Genomic DNA, 15,558 nt, shown 5'->3' on the forward strand with positions numbered 1-15,558 from the left:
TAATATTCATTTTGTTATAGGCTTGTCGCAGCAAAGGAAACTTACCAGATGCTCTGCTCTGGTTTGAAGACAAGCTGGCCAGATGAAGGTGTCCTAAAAGCCAGGCTGCATTTGTCTGAAGGCCAATTACTCCAGATAAACTGACAATCTGTGGCAGGACATGTACATACTTATTCAAAAGACATAAATTATCTTTAAGAAATAACAAAGCATAACAATCTTAGCATAGATACAGGAACATTCTTTTGGCCATATCTTGAAAACTGCATATCTTCCATTTCCTGGACAAACACCGTCCTCGTGAACTGTCCTAACCATTTTTACAAAGGGCTAAAATGGAAAATATCCAAATATGTTTCAATTAAACATTAAATTTGATTGTGTGTGAAATCTTGGCTTAAAAATAAAAAAACCTGTGAAGACATACCTCAAGGACAAGGGGATTATTCCAATAAGGATGCTGACAGTGACTGCTAGGAATGGTGAGAGTGAAGAAGGATAAGCATAGCATTTCTCAGAGGAGGAATTTTAACATTCCAATTAAATGCAGAGTCTGGTACAGACTGCATTCCAACCTTTGGTGTAACACAAATAACTAAAGTCCATATGGATCTCAGGATTCAGGTACGTACAGGGAACTCAGGATTCTTTGTAAAGCACAAGCAGGATTCCAATCAGTATTGTGACATCACTATCAAAGGGCCTCTGAACTACAGGAAGTATAGAGGTTCCCATTTTAGAGAAATACAGGTGTGGAGTTTGTTATGATTTTTTTTTCAGACATATACCTGGTTTCAGATTTCAGTCCTTTATAGTTATGTTTTTTTTATCACAAAAATATATTTCTCTCCCTGCCCTCCCGTCCACTCACAAATTAAGTCTCTGATCTAACCAGGGACTTATTTAATAGTTTGAAGTTGGTATTTGGATTAAAAAAATTAACAGCAGCAGATCACAATTCAAAAATATGATCAAATATTCCCAGATTGGGCCATGGCCTCAGAGTTCAATCCTCATGATAGAAGAATCTCTAGTTTTTAAATTTACATTTATTAATCATCATTATGAAATAAAGCAATTTACAAAAAAAAAACCTATCAAATAAACATCATATAATATCAAAGACAAAATAGTACATACAATTAAAAAAGCATCACACCATTACATAAATGAATAAAAAATAATTATTTAAGGGGGACAACAGGAGACTGAACATTTTTCAGAGAAGTTAATGTGCTTGCAAATGGTGATCTTACCACCTCATACTTTGAACCAGACATATGGGATGAGGGAGGTGTGATCTGTAGTTTTAGGGTGGTTAGCACAGACATGTAATACCTGTTACTGATATGCAGTACTGCTGCATTACAATGCCATGCTAATATTTGCATAGCCACTGTAATTCAGCAGCAGTGTGCGTATCATTAGCCATATGCATACTACATTAAACTGTGATTACCTGCCATTTTCACCAGCCATTAGTACACAGACTTCTAAATGTATCATTATCCTCAATTTATTTTTTTATCATTATAAAAAAAATCCATTGTACAATGTATAAGCAAATGAATATTTGAAATTCCCAACTGACCTTATTTTTAATTCTGTATGGTAGTACAGAATCATTTCCCATATTCCCCATCTTGGAGACATGGTATCAAATATAGAGTAAGAACAGATAGCCTAACTACAGGGGGATTTTGTGTCTAGATGATTAGTCAGACCCTAAGGCACAAATTACTGTGGTAGATCCAAATGGCCTAGGATTATGCTGACAAGATGTCTCTAAGAGACAGGATGGATAAAGACTGTTTTTGTCACAACTTTTCTGCAATCAAATTTCTATGAAGAATATTTCAGTTTGTTATATTCTAAGATGAACAGCACATATGTCGGCCCATGCCCAGGGACGTGGCCATTTTGATAACATACGCATGCATGTTATAAAATAGCCTGGCCACACACCATGTGTGCCAAATTTTATGTGGGCATGCACAAGCGTACACAAATGTTGCTTCTAGTGCGTAAATCCAGGGATTTTAAAAGGGGTACGTGCTGACATTATTCCCAATTTTACCAGTTCATCCCCAGTTCGCCGAGTTAAGAGATAGGTCCTCCACACTCCCCTAGTTTAATAGCCTTCTCTTCCCCGTTAACCATGACCCTTAAAACCTCACAGATATATTTTTCTTTCTTTCTTTCTTTCTTTTTTTTAACTTACATGTCATCCATAGCAGAAGTAAAGTTACGTGGCAGGGGGCCTTGGTGTGCACCGGATCACATAATTATTTACGCACACATCTTAGGTTCATGCCCCCAAACCCGTCCCTTTTAGAAATCTTCCGAGATATGCACGTTCTGGTAGATATGCGTGTATCTCGGCAGCGTTTAAAATCCACTCAGTATGCACGAGACCGATACATTCACGCATCCCCTAATTAATGCATGCGTCGAGCTTTTAAAATTCACCTTTAAATTGATAGTTCGGAAAAAGCAATGTCCTATAGTTTCTGGAGCTTGAATGACTCTGAGCAAGATATGTTATTTCCAATGGCCACTGGAAAATTACTTTGTGAAAAAAAGTGAACTAGTATAAAACTACGATCTCAGGATATTGATTTCAAAATTCCATTGGCATATATTTTTTGCTCCTACTTTCCATTGTCAATCAACCCAGAAGACTGGTGAAAAGCCTCCTCTAACACTAATCTTTAGGGTCACTTTATGGTGTTCAAGATTACTGCAGTAGCGGCTGATGTCTTTTCTCCCTTTCATGTAACATCTACACCAGGGCTGACCCTCATTCACTAATAGGCTACTCTGGTCCTGGAATGCCACAAACAGGTTTGGTTCGTAGAACATCCACGACAATTATAATGACATATTTCTTACAATGAAGGCAGTGCTTAAAAATATACCTAGAGGCCGATATTCAGCGCTACTAAGCCGGATAAATCTACTTATTCAGCTAAATGGCAATGGCTGAATATCCGGACACATTCAGTGGCTGTCATTTATCCGGATAAGTTGTGGGTAGGAAATGGGCATTTCGGGGAGAAGCTACTTATCCAGCTAACTTAGGGCCTTATTTTCCAAGTGGCTCGCATGCAATAAGGTGACGTTTCGCACGCGAAAAGTCCCTTATCGTGTGCGATACCAAAATGGGGGCGGAGTCGGCCCTGGAAGAGGAGGAGTTGGGGCGTCACCGGGGCCGACTCCGCGAAGACGCTGCGGACGACGAAAAGGTAAGGCCCTTTTCACGTCCGAGTTCGCGCCCAATAGCTACACCTTCTATGGTGGCGCTATTGGGTGCGATCGCTACCGGCTAGCGCAGGCCCGCCCCCCGTTTCAGCCCCCCGCCCCTCATTCCCTAAAGTATCGCAGGCCTGCGATACTTTAGAAAATGAGGCCCTTAGCCAGATAAGTAGCAATATTTACATTTATCCAGTTAAGTTAACCAGAAAAGTTAGACCTGTTCCACAGCATGTCTAAAGTTAGCCAGATAAGACTTATCCAGCTAACTAGTAATTTATTCTGGGATAGTCAGCAGCATAGCTGTGCTGCTGACTATCCCTTGTAAGTTAGCTGGCTGAATTACTTAACCAGTTATGTTTGAATATCTACCCCATGCCTAATGCCTGGTTATTGTGGATATCCTGAAAACCAGACCTGTTTGGGGCACTCCAGGACCGGAGTTGCTTACCGCGATCTACAGTGTACCCAAGTTCTGCCGGTCCTGGACAGGAGACTAGAATACACGTCTCCCTCTTTAACTTTAGGATGAGTTGTGAAGCTGACCCTGAGCTGCAGGGCTGACCTTATTCACTAATACAGAATTAAGTATTTAACTGATTTAACTAACTTTCACTAGGTACTATTAATAAGTAATAGGGATGTGAGTACTAAAATCGAAACGAACCGAGAAAAATAAACAAACAGAATAATAAATATAAAACAAAACGAAAATAAACGCAAATATTTTCTGGCTGCGCATCCCTAGTAAGTAATACAATCTTGTTATGTGATCTCCCAATGTGAATGAAGGTAGCAGCAAATCTAGTGTGAATGCACATTTGCTACTGTTTTGAAAGGTGGTGTGAGGCACAAATTCCTGCTTCTTTTGGTTGGCAAACATAAGACACACTTACTTGAGTTACTGTCCTGATGACTTCATTCAGTTTACTCTGGAACTGAGAGGACTGAACAGTCTCAGATTTTAGCTGTGTGGAAAATGAAGATGAATAAAAATACCAAAAGAGAAGAATAAACATTTGCAATTAGTGATTATATGCACTACCAATTTCTGGTGTCTGCTTTTTTAACCAATAAAATACAAAGGTAATTACATGTACTAAGAAGGGCGGCAACAGCAAAAGAGATAACATGTTGGTAACAAAAATTCATGATGTATGGGATCATTATGCCACCAAGGTGCTGACAGAGACAAAAGACCATGACAGAGGAAAGGCGATATTATTGACCATGACAGCAAAATTTAGAACAGAGATCTCCAAAGTTTTCAAGGGAAGGGCCACATAGGACATTTCAAATCACCAAGAGGGTTGATCTGGAGTTTATTGAACTGGGGGGAAGGGGGTGCATGTTTGGCCCTTTCAATTATTTGAAAGGTTGGAAAAGAGGGAATGAAGTGGAAAGGGTTCCCAGGGGTCCGGAAGATTGTAACAGTGTCAATAAAGCAAAATTGCTTACCTTGTAATAGGTGTTATCCCAGGACAGCAGGATGTAGTCCTCACATATGGGTGACGTCATTCACGGAGCCCTTAAGCGGGAAAAACTTCTGGCAAGTTTCTAGAAGCTTTTAACTGGCTGCCTGAGGCTACTGAGCATGCCCGGCATGCCATGATATTCCCTGCCACAGGGGTCTCACTCCAGTCTTGTATGTAGCAATAAGCGTTAGCAAAAATATATTAATAAAGTCTGAGGCCCAACTCCACGGGGTGGCGGGTGGGTTTCGTGAGGACTACATCCTGCTGTCCTGGGATAACACCTATTACAAGGTAAGCAATTTTGCTTTATCCCAGGACAAGCAGGATGCTAGTCCTCACATATGGGTGATTAGCAAGCTAGAGGCTGAGTCATTGTCCATGCAGTTAGCAGTCATGCATGTTTGAGGAAATGATGCAGCCGAAGATCACAGGAGGCTGGATGTAGAAGGAGTTGGGATTAAACTGGAAACAAGTTCTTTAAGACAGATTGTCCATAGGCTGAATCCTGTCGTCCTTCCTTGTCCAAACAGTAATGAGCTGCAAAGGTGTGAAGGGAACTCCATGTTGCTGCTTTACAAATGTCAATGATTTGCACTGAACGAAAATGTGCTACTGAGGTTGACATTGCTCTTACTGAATGTGCTTTTACTCGCCCTTGGAGAGGAAGGCCTGCTTTTGTATAGCAAAATTGTATGCAGTCTGCTAACCAATTGGATAGAGTATGCTTTCCCACTGCTTTACCTGGCTTATTTGGGTCATAAGAGACAAAAAGCTGATTGGATTTTCTGAGGGACGTAGTGCGATTCAAATAAAAGGACAGTGCACGTTTACAATCCAAAGTGTGTAGAGCTCTTTCGCCTTGGTGAGAGTGAGGCCTTGGAAAGAATGTGGGTAGAACTATTGTTTGATTTAAGTGGAATTCCGTAACTACCTTAGGAAGGAATTTTGGATGTGTTCGGAGAACCACTCTGTCATGGAGAAACTTTGTATAAGGTTCATATGTGACAAGTGCTTGTAACTCACTAACCCTCCTAGCTGATGTGATGGCTATGAGGAAAATAGTTTTCCATGTGAGAAATTTAAGTTCACAGGAATCTATGGGTTCGAAAGGAGAACGCATTAATCCTGTTAACACCAGATTCAGGTCCCATTGTGTAGCTGGAGGCCGAATTGGTGGTTTAAGGTGAGTTAGACCTCTCATAAACCTACTGACGAGAGGTTGTGTGGATATAGGTGCATCTCCTATCTTGTTATGATAAGCTGAGATTGCACTCAAATGTACTCTGATTGATGAGGTCTGAAGACCAGAGTCTGCAAGATGGTACAAATAGTCTAAAAGAGAAGTTGTGGGGCAAGTAAAAGGATCAATATTGCTTTGCTTGCACCAGCAAGTAAATCGTTTCCATTTGAAAGAATAATTTTTTCTTGTGGAAGGTTTTCGTGAGGCTATAAGCACTTGAGCAACCTTGGTTGAAAGATTGAGTGGTTGTAAGATTAAGCTTTCAACATCCATGCCGTCAGTGACAGGGATTGAAGGTTGGGGTGGCGCAACCGACCCTGATCCTGAGTGATGAGATTGGGAGCTACTCCCAGGCGTATTGGATCCCTGACTGACAGATCTACCAGTGTGGGAAACCATACTTGTCGAGGCCAAAATGGGGCTATGAGGATCATGGATCCCCTGTCCTGTTGTAGCTTCACCAGTGTCTTGGTGATGAGCGGTATTGGAGGATAAGCATATAGTAGGCCTGCGTTCCAAGGGCGAGCAAAGGCGTCCTTGGCTGGTTGGTTCTTCTGTGTGCGCAGAAAACAGAAGTTGTCCACCTTGTGGTTCTGATGCGACGCAAAAAGGTCTGTTGATGGTTGTCCCCAACGTTGGAAGATTCTGTTCGCAATAGAGGGATTTAGAGACCATTCGTGCAGTTGGAACTGGCGACTGAGTCGATCTGCTAGGATATTTTGGATCCCTGCTAGGTAAGTGGCCTGTAGGAACATTGAGTGGTTCAAGGCCCAGTCCCAAATTTGTGCAGCTTCCTGACAGAGGAGATACGAGCCCGTACCTCCCTGTTTGTTGATGTACCACATGGCTACAGTATTGTCTGTCTGGATCAGTATGGTTTTGTGTGAAAGGCAGTCCTTGAACGCATGCAGTGCATACCGGATTGCTCGAAGTTCCAGAAAATTGATTTGATATGTGGCTTCGAGTTTTGTCCAAGTTCCTTGAGTCTGAAGAGAGTTTACATGGGTTCCCCATCCCAAGGTGGACGCATCTGTAGTTAATGTTATTTGAGGGATCGGTTTTTGAAAGGGTAGGCCCTTGCGTAAATTGTCCTGGATTGTCCACCAGTGTAGCGAGGAGCGTAGTTGGTGGGTTACTTGGATTCGATAATGTAGTGGTTGAATGGCTTGGATCCACTGTGATCGAAGAGTCCATTGGGTTAATCTCATGGCAAGTCTGGCCATAGGAGTGACGTGAACCGTTGAAGCCATGTTGCCTAGTAAGATGAGAAACTGATGCGCTGTCACTTGTGGTTGTGTGGACATGGAGTGTGCCAACTGGGCCAGAGATTGTGCACGGTCTGCTGGAAGAAAAGCTCGTGCAAGATTTGTGTCCAACTCTGCTCCTATGTATTGGAGGAGATGAGACGGTTGCAGGTGGGATTTTTGATAATTGATAAGAAAACCCAGTCTGTGAAGTAACTGTATTGTGTAATGTAGAGAAGTTAGTGCTCCTTGCTGCGACTGACTTTTTATTAGCCAATCGTCTAGATAAGGGAAGACATGAACACCTTGTTTGTGCAAATGTCCTGCTATTACTGCTAGGCATTTGGTGAATACTCTGGGAGCTGAGGCGAGGCCGAATGGTAGGACTCTGTATTGGAAATGCTGGTGTCCCACCTTGAATCTTAGGTACTTGCGATGAGGTGGGAATATAGGTATGTGAGTATATGCATCTTGGAGATCCAGAGAACAAAGCCCATCCCCCCTTTGTATGAGTGGAAGCATGGTGCCTAAGGATACCATTCTGAATTTTTCTTTCCTTAGAAATTTGTTGAGATTTCTGAGATCTAGAATGGGACGAAGGCCTCCGGTTTTCTTTGGAATGAGGAAATACCGGGAATAGAATCCTCTTCCCTTCTGAGAGTGTGGTACGTGTTCCACAGCTTTTGCTTTCAGTAGAGTAGATAATTCTGTTTGTAATTGAGGAATGTGTTCGAGATAGGAGTTTTGTGGTGGAAACTCCTGAGGGGGAGATGTGAAGTCTAGGTGGTAACCCTGATGAACTATGGATAAGACCCACTGATCTGTGGTAATGCTTTCCCATTCGTTGTAAAATTGGGAAATCCTTCCCCCTACTGGTAATTCTGGAAAAGGGTTTGGTTGGCTCTGCTCTCTGGGATGGCTTTCAAAAACCAGAGGTGGAAGCTGTTTGGGGCGGAGGCTGCGGCCTTGCAGCTCGTTGCTGTCTTTGCTGAGGACGTTGTTGAGGTCTTGTAGACCGTGGTCTAGAGGCCTGAGGGTAATATCTCCTTGGCCTGTAGAAAGGACGTCTTGTGTCTCTACGTGGCGGCTTGCGGGTAGGGTGAGGTGCAGTTTCATATGACAAAGTGGAGAGCTGCTTTAATGTTTCAGAGTGCTCTCTAAGCTGTGCCACGGCGTCTTGCACTTTTGGCCGAACAAATTATCACCTTGGCAAGGCAAGTCCACTAGTTTGTCCTGTACTTCCGGACGTAAGTCCGAAGCCTTCAGCCAGGCCCATCTTCGTACACTAATGCCAGATGCTGCAGTTCTGGAAGAAGTCTCAAAAGCATCATACGCCGCTCGTACCTCGTGTTTTCCAGCATCTAGACCTTTTTGCACAATTTGTTGTGCTGCCTCCTGTTGTTGTTGAGGCAGGGATGGGAGAAATTCCTCTATCTGTTTCCAGAGATTTCTCTGATGCTGCGTCATATACAGCTGATACGCAGCAATTTTGGAATTCAGCATGGCTCCCTGGTAAATCTTTCTTCCCATAAGGTCTAGGAATCTGTTATCTTTCCCTGGAGGAATAGAGGCATGCGTCCTGGATCTGCGTGATTTCTTTTGAGCAGATTCTACGACTAATGAGTTGTGTGGCAGTTGTGGTTTTTCAAAACCTGGGGCTGCTTGAACTAAATACGTGGAGTCCACTCTCCGGTTTACGCCAGGTGTTGTACACGGGTGTTCCCAAATCCTTTGTTGAAGGTGCAGCAGCACTTCATGCACTGGGATAGCCAAGTTATGTTTTGGGGGATCTACAAATTGTAGTATCTCCAGTGTCTGTTGTCTTTCATCTTTTTCAGCTTGGAGCTGAAAAGGGATGGATTCTGACATTTCCTGGATGAAGGAGGCAAATGATAAGTCCTCAGGAGGGGATTGTTTCTTAGCCTGAGGCGGAGTACCTTCTGATAAAAAATCTTCTGAAGAATGCTCCGATTGTGTATCCAACCATGTGTCTGTTGGGGGCTGGTATTGATGATGTTCCAGCCTTCTAGATGGTGACACCCCAGATGGGCCTTGTAAAGGATCTTGATTGTCAGGTGAACCATCACTGACTTCACTTTCCTCTTCAGGCTGTGTAGGCAAGGATGCTAAAAGGTCCTGATACCTTTTTGTAAGTATGGCATGCAACCTTTTTTCAGAAGAAACTTCTGGAGCATGCATGGAAGTGTGCTTAGACTTTCCTGATGCCTTCTTTCCTTGTACAGGAGCTCTGGACAGAGCTAGGGTGTAATGAGGTGTTAACTGCGAAGTAGTTGGCATTGATGAAGTTAGGAAAGAAAACATGGAAATGGGAATCATTGAGGAGATGGGCCTGGAAGCCATTGTGGACATCGAGGTTTGTAAAATATTCGATTCCATCGATGGCTCCGGCATTTGGATCGACGATGAGGCTGCTGATATCGGCTGAGTAGCGGGCATCACTGAAGAGCAGCTGGGCACATCTATCGGCATAGACAGGGTTGTTAATGCAGACGCTGCAGCCGTCATCGGCATCGAGATCGATGATGGCACCGGCATCGAGTTCGGCATTGACTCGATAGTCGGCATCGACTGGCCCATCGGCATCGGCCCGGTGGCCGGCATCGACTGAGAAGTCGGCATCGACCCGGCGGTCGGCATCGACCCTAGGGTCGGCATCGGCGATGACGCCGGTATCTTCTCCTTAAGGGCATCAGTGACAATTTGCTTAATCAAAGCGGTTAAGTCTGTCACAGAAGTCGATGGTATTGATTCCCCTGTAGGTGTTACGGAGGTCGATGATAGCTTTCGTTGTTTAGGTACCGGTTCCTCTGGCGGTGGCAATGGAGGAATTGAATGGTGCCTACGGTGTTTATGTTTTGTGCGAACCTCAGATACAGATTTTGACGATGCCACGGATGGTGTTGGCGAAGAAGCATCCCCCAAACCCTCCAGGATCCTTTTCTTTATCAATATCTTTTTCGATATGCCCACCGGTGAGGATTTAGTCGAAGTCGTGGGCGACGGCGACGTCTGGATTTGAAAAATCTGAGCCATCTTTTCATGGCGAAGTTTCCTACCTTTCACCGTCATTTCTTGGCATTGGGCACAAGAGGCGATGTCATGGTCTCCACCCAAACAGCGAACGCACTCGACGTGCGGGTCCGTGATCGACATAGTCCGGTTGCAGGCCGGACATTTTTTGAATCCTGAAGTTTTCTCCGTCGACATCCGTCGATGAATTCGGACTCCCTTTTTAGCAAAAAAGTATAAGGTGTTTGTCACCAGCCGGTGACAAACCGAGTGAGACCCGTAAGGAGCAAAAATTTGGAAAATGAACTTTATCATTGTGAGGTAACTCACAGGGCTCCTATAACCCGCGATGCAGCTAGCAGCGCGGAAAAAAGAAGACTGGAGTGAGACCCCTGTGGCAGGGAATATCATGGCATGCCGGGCATGCTCAGTAGCCTCAGGCAGCCAGTTAAAAGCTTCTAGAAACTTGCCAGAAGTTTTTCCCGCTTAAGGGCTCCGTGAATGACGTCACCCATATGTGAGGACTAGCATCCTGCTTGTCCTGGGATAATAATAGTTCTAGATTTCTTGGAAGTTGGAAACCCTGCCACTCCCCCAGTAACCCAGCCCCCTTCTTTGCCCCTCGAGATGTAGGGAAGAGTACATGTGTGTGTGGCACCTTCCTCTCCTCCTCATTCACTCCCTTCATCATCACTAACCCCCCACCCATCTCGCATCTTCTTGATCTTCATCTGGTAGGGCCCAGCCTCCCCACCAGAGGCTCTCGCCATTGCTGCAGACCCAATCGGCTAATCTACCATTGGTGAGGCCTGACTTATGCCTGTAGCTCTCTCCATCACTGTGGATCTGGCTGACTCCTCGCCCATTGGCAGTGTTTGGGAAACTTTGCCAATCTTTCTTTTGTCATTGCCTTTCTGCTGCCATCACAACCATGTATTTTCTGCTTTTGGGAAACCTCACCAGCTTTTCTGCCACCAACGTGCTTGAAAAAAAGAACCAAAACTCCTTCTGCAGGTTGGATCTGGCCACTGGAAGAAGAAAATGGGTTCAGTTGGTCAGATTTGGTTCACGGTCCAAAGTTTGGGACAAATTTGAGACAAATGCCTCATTTTCAACTGGGTGCTAGAGGCACAGGGCAATAAAGTTACTTGTCCAAGGTCAGACAGGGTGTCAGTGACAAAACTCGTGTCCAAGTTTACTCTAGAAAAAGTTTAATATTCTAATCAATTAAACTTTATGCTTCTGTTATTAGTTTCCTTATTTTTCTTTCTAGTAAATATAATGCTCATGAATAAGCCCATATCGTCAGCACTATGAACCAAAGTCCCCCATTTATCTAAAGAGGTACAGCATGGGCAGTGACAGGGCAAGCTTCCTCATATTACCCTTGCAATGAGCCTCTACCTTGCTCAAGAGGCACAACTTTTAAAGGGCAAGAGGATAATTGCTCTCCCTGTCCATTCTCTTCCTGGCCACTGCTGAAACTGTCTATAAGAATTCCAGTAAGTACTAACTAGGGAAATGGCTGCTAGTGATGTGAGCACGTGTCCACTAGGGACTGATCTTTTACAAATCCACTGAACAGTTGTCAACTGGTGTTTTCTGTTAACACAGACATGAGACAAATGTGAGCTAACTACCTGCAATACAGGTTTCATTTAATTTTCTCCTCAAATGAGACTGACATAATGCAATTTCAGTTTCAATATCATTTGAGTAAATGCAATAGAAGTGAAAACTTAATGCATATCAAATCAACTTAAAGGGAAGCTGAATACAGCTTGTGCAAATCCACAAAACCATTTCACCCACCAGCACTGCATCTTTTCACTTCCCTACTTGACAGAGACAGCTACCAGAGATAGTCAAATACCTCAAAGTTATAAATAATGTACATAGGCCTTAAGCCTGAATGTGTATTTCCTGATTCTGCTGGCAACATATTCCACCACCATGTGCTTTGGCAAAGCTCATTGCCGGAAGAAGGCAACACCCCAGAGACGGTGCCTGATTGGACAATAAAGCTACGTTCATAATTGGATATTAGAAGAAATTAATACACCCAGGATGTGCATCAATGTATTTCTATTGGACAATGAAAAAAGTTTAAAAGTCTCAACCCGAGCAGTCCAGAGCTGAGAAGCAAGCTGATTACCCAGTTGACACAGACCTGCGTCTCCAGGAAACAACGACTTCCTCTTTTCCTTGTTTCTTTTTATATATTGTCTTTGTATTGCTATCAATAAATTTGCCTTTTAGATCAAAAAGCTGTCTGAAGGTGCTTCCCGATTACCAGCAGAAAACATATGGTCCTTCGAGCCGGAAGACGGAAAGGAAAGCCTAATGCCTGATGCGGGTATCGCGGGCTAGCACACCTTCAGGGATACCTCATTGCCAGCATCGAAGGAAGTGAGGGTGCCATTGATCGGGAGTGGAAAATTGCCCTGAAGCATCCTAAATCTACTTTGAGATTTTTGAGCCCTGAAGCACTTCAGAAACCACGTTTGAGGAAGTAAGTCTTACTCTCAAAGAAAAGAAAAAAAAACTGTCCAATAACTTTTATTATCTCCCAGACCTTATATCTCTTAGACCTTGGCGCGCACTGCTATCTGGCAGATCTTGTACAGTACCAATCAGTTACCCCAAGCTGAATACTGCGACACACCACCTGGGACTTTTTACCTGGAACCCCCGAGGGAACACGTACAGGGACGGAGTGTCAGGTGGGTCCCGAAGCGGGAATACGTACCGCTAGAAATAAGAAGCCTCCAGATCAAGCATTCCAAGGAATACGTACTTGGAGCTGTCTACACAGTCTGGAAAGGTAAGTAAAAACTTGTCTTATACGAGTGAGTCATAGGTTTTTCCGTTAGTGTACTAATAAGTTCGAAAACAATTGGCAGACTTGACGCTGCCTTTTGGCCCTATCCCGGTTGTTTCGGCGGTAACGCACTGGAGCCCAAGTAATTTTAGTAGGAACCGGTAACCAGTCGAACGGAACGAAAAGGAGTAGATAGGTCTTTAGTTAGATAGTTAGATAGATAGTTAGATAGTTAGATAGTTGTCTGCAGGCTGTCTCTCCCTGCCCCGCTGTGAATACCTTCGTGTTTGAAGAAGTACAGCACACCGGAAGCGTAAATTCACGGTACGGTGAAAACTACAATTAAGGTAAGGTTGAACCACTCTTTCTCATAAGGGAGTGGCTACACGAAATTTATTAGTAATACTTGTGCCGTAGTTTGGTCTGCAATATTAAGAGATCCCAAGATGGTAGGAGAGGCTAGTGAGTTAAGTCCTTTGGACAGAGTTATTGCTCTGCATAAACCTACTGAGCAATTGATTCGTAAATACCATTCTAAGTGGGTAGCGTGGGCAGAGAAGGATGCTTCCCTTGCATGGCCAGCAGGAGGCTCCTTTGACACGCCCTTGCTCGTACAGCTTATGACATTTCTGGAAAACAAGTATTGTAAATCTAATGGGCAAGATGTAAGAACACTGGCAAACCATGTCCAAATTTATAGGTGGTTTGTCATGACAAAGGCCTTTTTAGAAAAAGAGGAAGAAATTAGTAAGAAATTCACATCACCGCCCCTTTATAGGACTGCTGACACTGCCTCCAGATGTCTAGTGCAGAGTACAGGACCCTCTCCACCTTTGGAGAAGGCGATGACCGCAGTAGGATACTTCCATTTAATTCCTACAGCATCTCCTGAGGAGACACCACACCCTGATTGGCCAACACCACAACGCCGTCTATCAGACCTACAGTGCTATCGATGTGGACAATACGGTCATTATAGTAGGGATTGCCATTATCAGCCTAACCACAGATTCTCATTCCCAAGAGGGAATATTAGAGGCAGATATGCTGCAAGGGGGGGACCGAGCAGACCACCACCACCACCACAATTTGACCCTAATCACTGGAGGAGCAGTGGCAGTCGGAGCCAATACGTCCCTCCATCACAATGACGCCAGGCTTTAATAGCCAACATACATGTCCCCAGATAAAGTGAGTTCACACCTATCAGAGAAGGTATCTGCGTATGTAGGACCTTACATTGCCATCTTAGTGAAGCTTGGACAGAACACAGTGTGAACCTAATATGAAACACAGTTTTAAATGGAACCACATTTAGTACGACCATCCTTTAGGATGATCTCCTTATTCTGAGCCTTACTTTTATAGCTATTGCTTGCTTTACTGCAATATTCATTTCAGGACAAAGAAGCTAAAATAAGAATTTGCTTACCTAGGATATTTGTGTACATAAGACTAGTAAATCCTTGCCAGCCTTCCCGATGTCTGTCATGTAAGCCGGAGTGACACGCGTTGCATACAGGAACCCCCGGTATATAAAATCCTCCGGTATATAAAATCCAAAAATAGATATGTCTCTATAGACTTTGTCTGACTAATTACGTGCTGTCCCTACTACAGAAGACAGCAGCCGTGCACTGGGATCAGATGCATGTGGTCAGTCAGTTGTTATCTGATTGAGAACTTTTGTAGTGCCATCACAGATGTTTAACGCCCTAAAAGTAACAAGCTTGTGGACAGATATAACAGGTTGCTAGGCTTCCTATGTTAATGTATTTACTGGTCTTATTGTTCAAGCTATTAAGATTTATTTGTGTTACCATTTGCAGGTATATTTTAGTGTAAGCATGTTTAGTATAAGTAAGTTAATTTTTAAATGGTACCATATAGTTTTAAGTTTTAAGTGTAAGTTCCTCTTTTCAATGTGAATGTATTTTTATTAAGGTGATCACCAAGCGCATGCGATACCTTTCTCTTACAACATGTTATTTCCTTTCTGCTTTACACTGTACATTTGTGGTATAAGAGGGATCAAGGGGGGAGCGAGACACGTCTCCCACAAAAATAAATCCCCTTTGCTCTCAACTTTACATACTGATTCTTTATTACGTTACTGACTTCATATTCCTTTAATACTGAACTTGAGTACTGACAAGAACATATACTAGTGTTAAAATTTAAAGTCTGAGCTGCTGAATTATGATTCTGAGAGGAGAATTATGAATTTGAAAGGACATTTTAACTAAAGAGTCAAACTGTATCTTAACAGAAAAAAAAAAAGGGAAGTTGTCTCTTGCAAACCTGCAGAGTACAGCTTATCTGTTCTGCCAGCACTAGCTGTGCTACGAACGGAAGAAAAAAAAAAGGAGAAATAGTTTCTAGTTTAAAATGTAGCATATTTAAGTATTAATTATTTGATATTTGAGTTCTAATTATTCTAATTATTTGACATGACACATTGACTATAAGCTCAGAACATTATTGATTAAATTTATT

General features: G+C 43.2%; 1 protein-coding gene across 1 annotated transcript in view; it reads right to left on the reverse strand.

Annotated features, from left to right (window-relative positions):
* FOCAD (focadhesin) overlaps positions 1-15,558 on the reverse strand; it is a 788,759-nt gene that overhangs the window by 211,208 nt on the left and 561,993 nt on the right. Inside the window, exons 33-34 of the mRNA XM_029606912.1 lie at positions 4,149-4,220; positions 46-148 (exon numbers count right to left, since the gene is read on the reverse strand). Coding sequence (XP_029462772.1) covers positions 46-148; positions 4,149-4,220 — 175 coding nt within the window. The remainder of the gene's footprint in view (positions 1-45; positions 149-4,148; positions 4,221-15,558) is intronic.

This window comes from Rhinatrema bivittatum, chromosome 1 (assembly GCF_901001135.1).
Source record: "Rhinatrema bivittatum chromosome 1, aRhiBiv1.1, whole genome shotgun sequence".
Lineage (NCBI taxonomy): Eukaryota > Metazoa > Chordata > Amphibia > Gymnophiona > Rhinatrematidae > Rhinatrema > Rhinatrema bivittatum.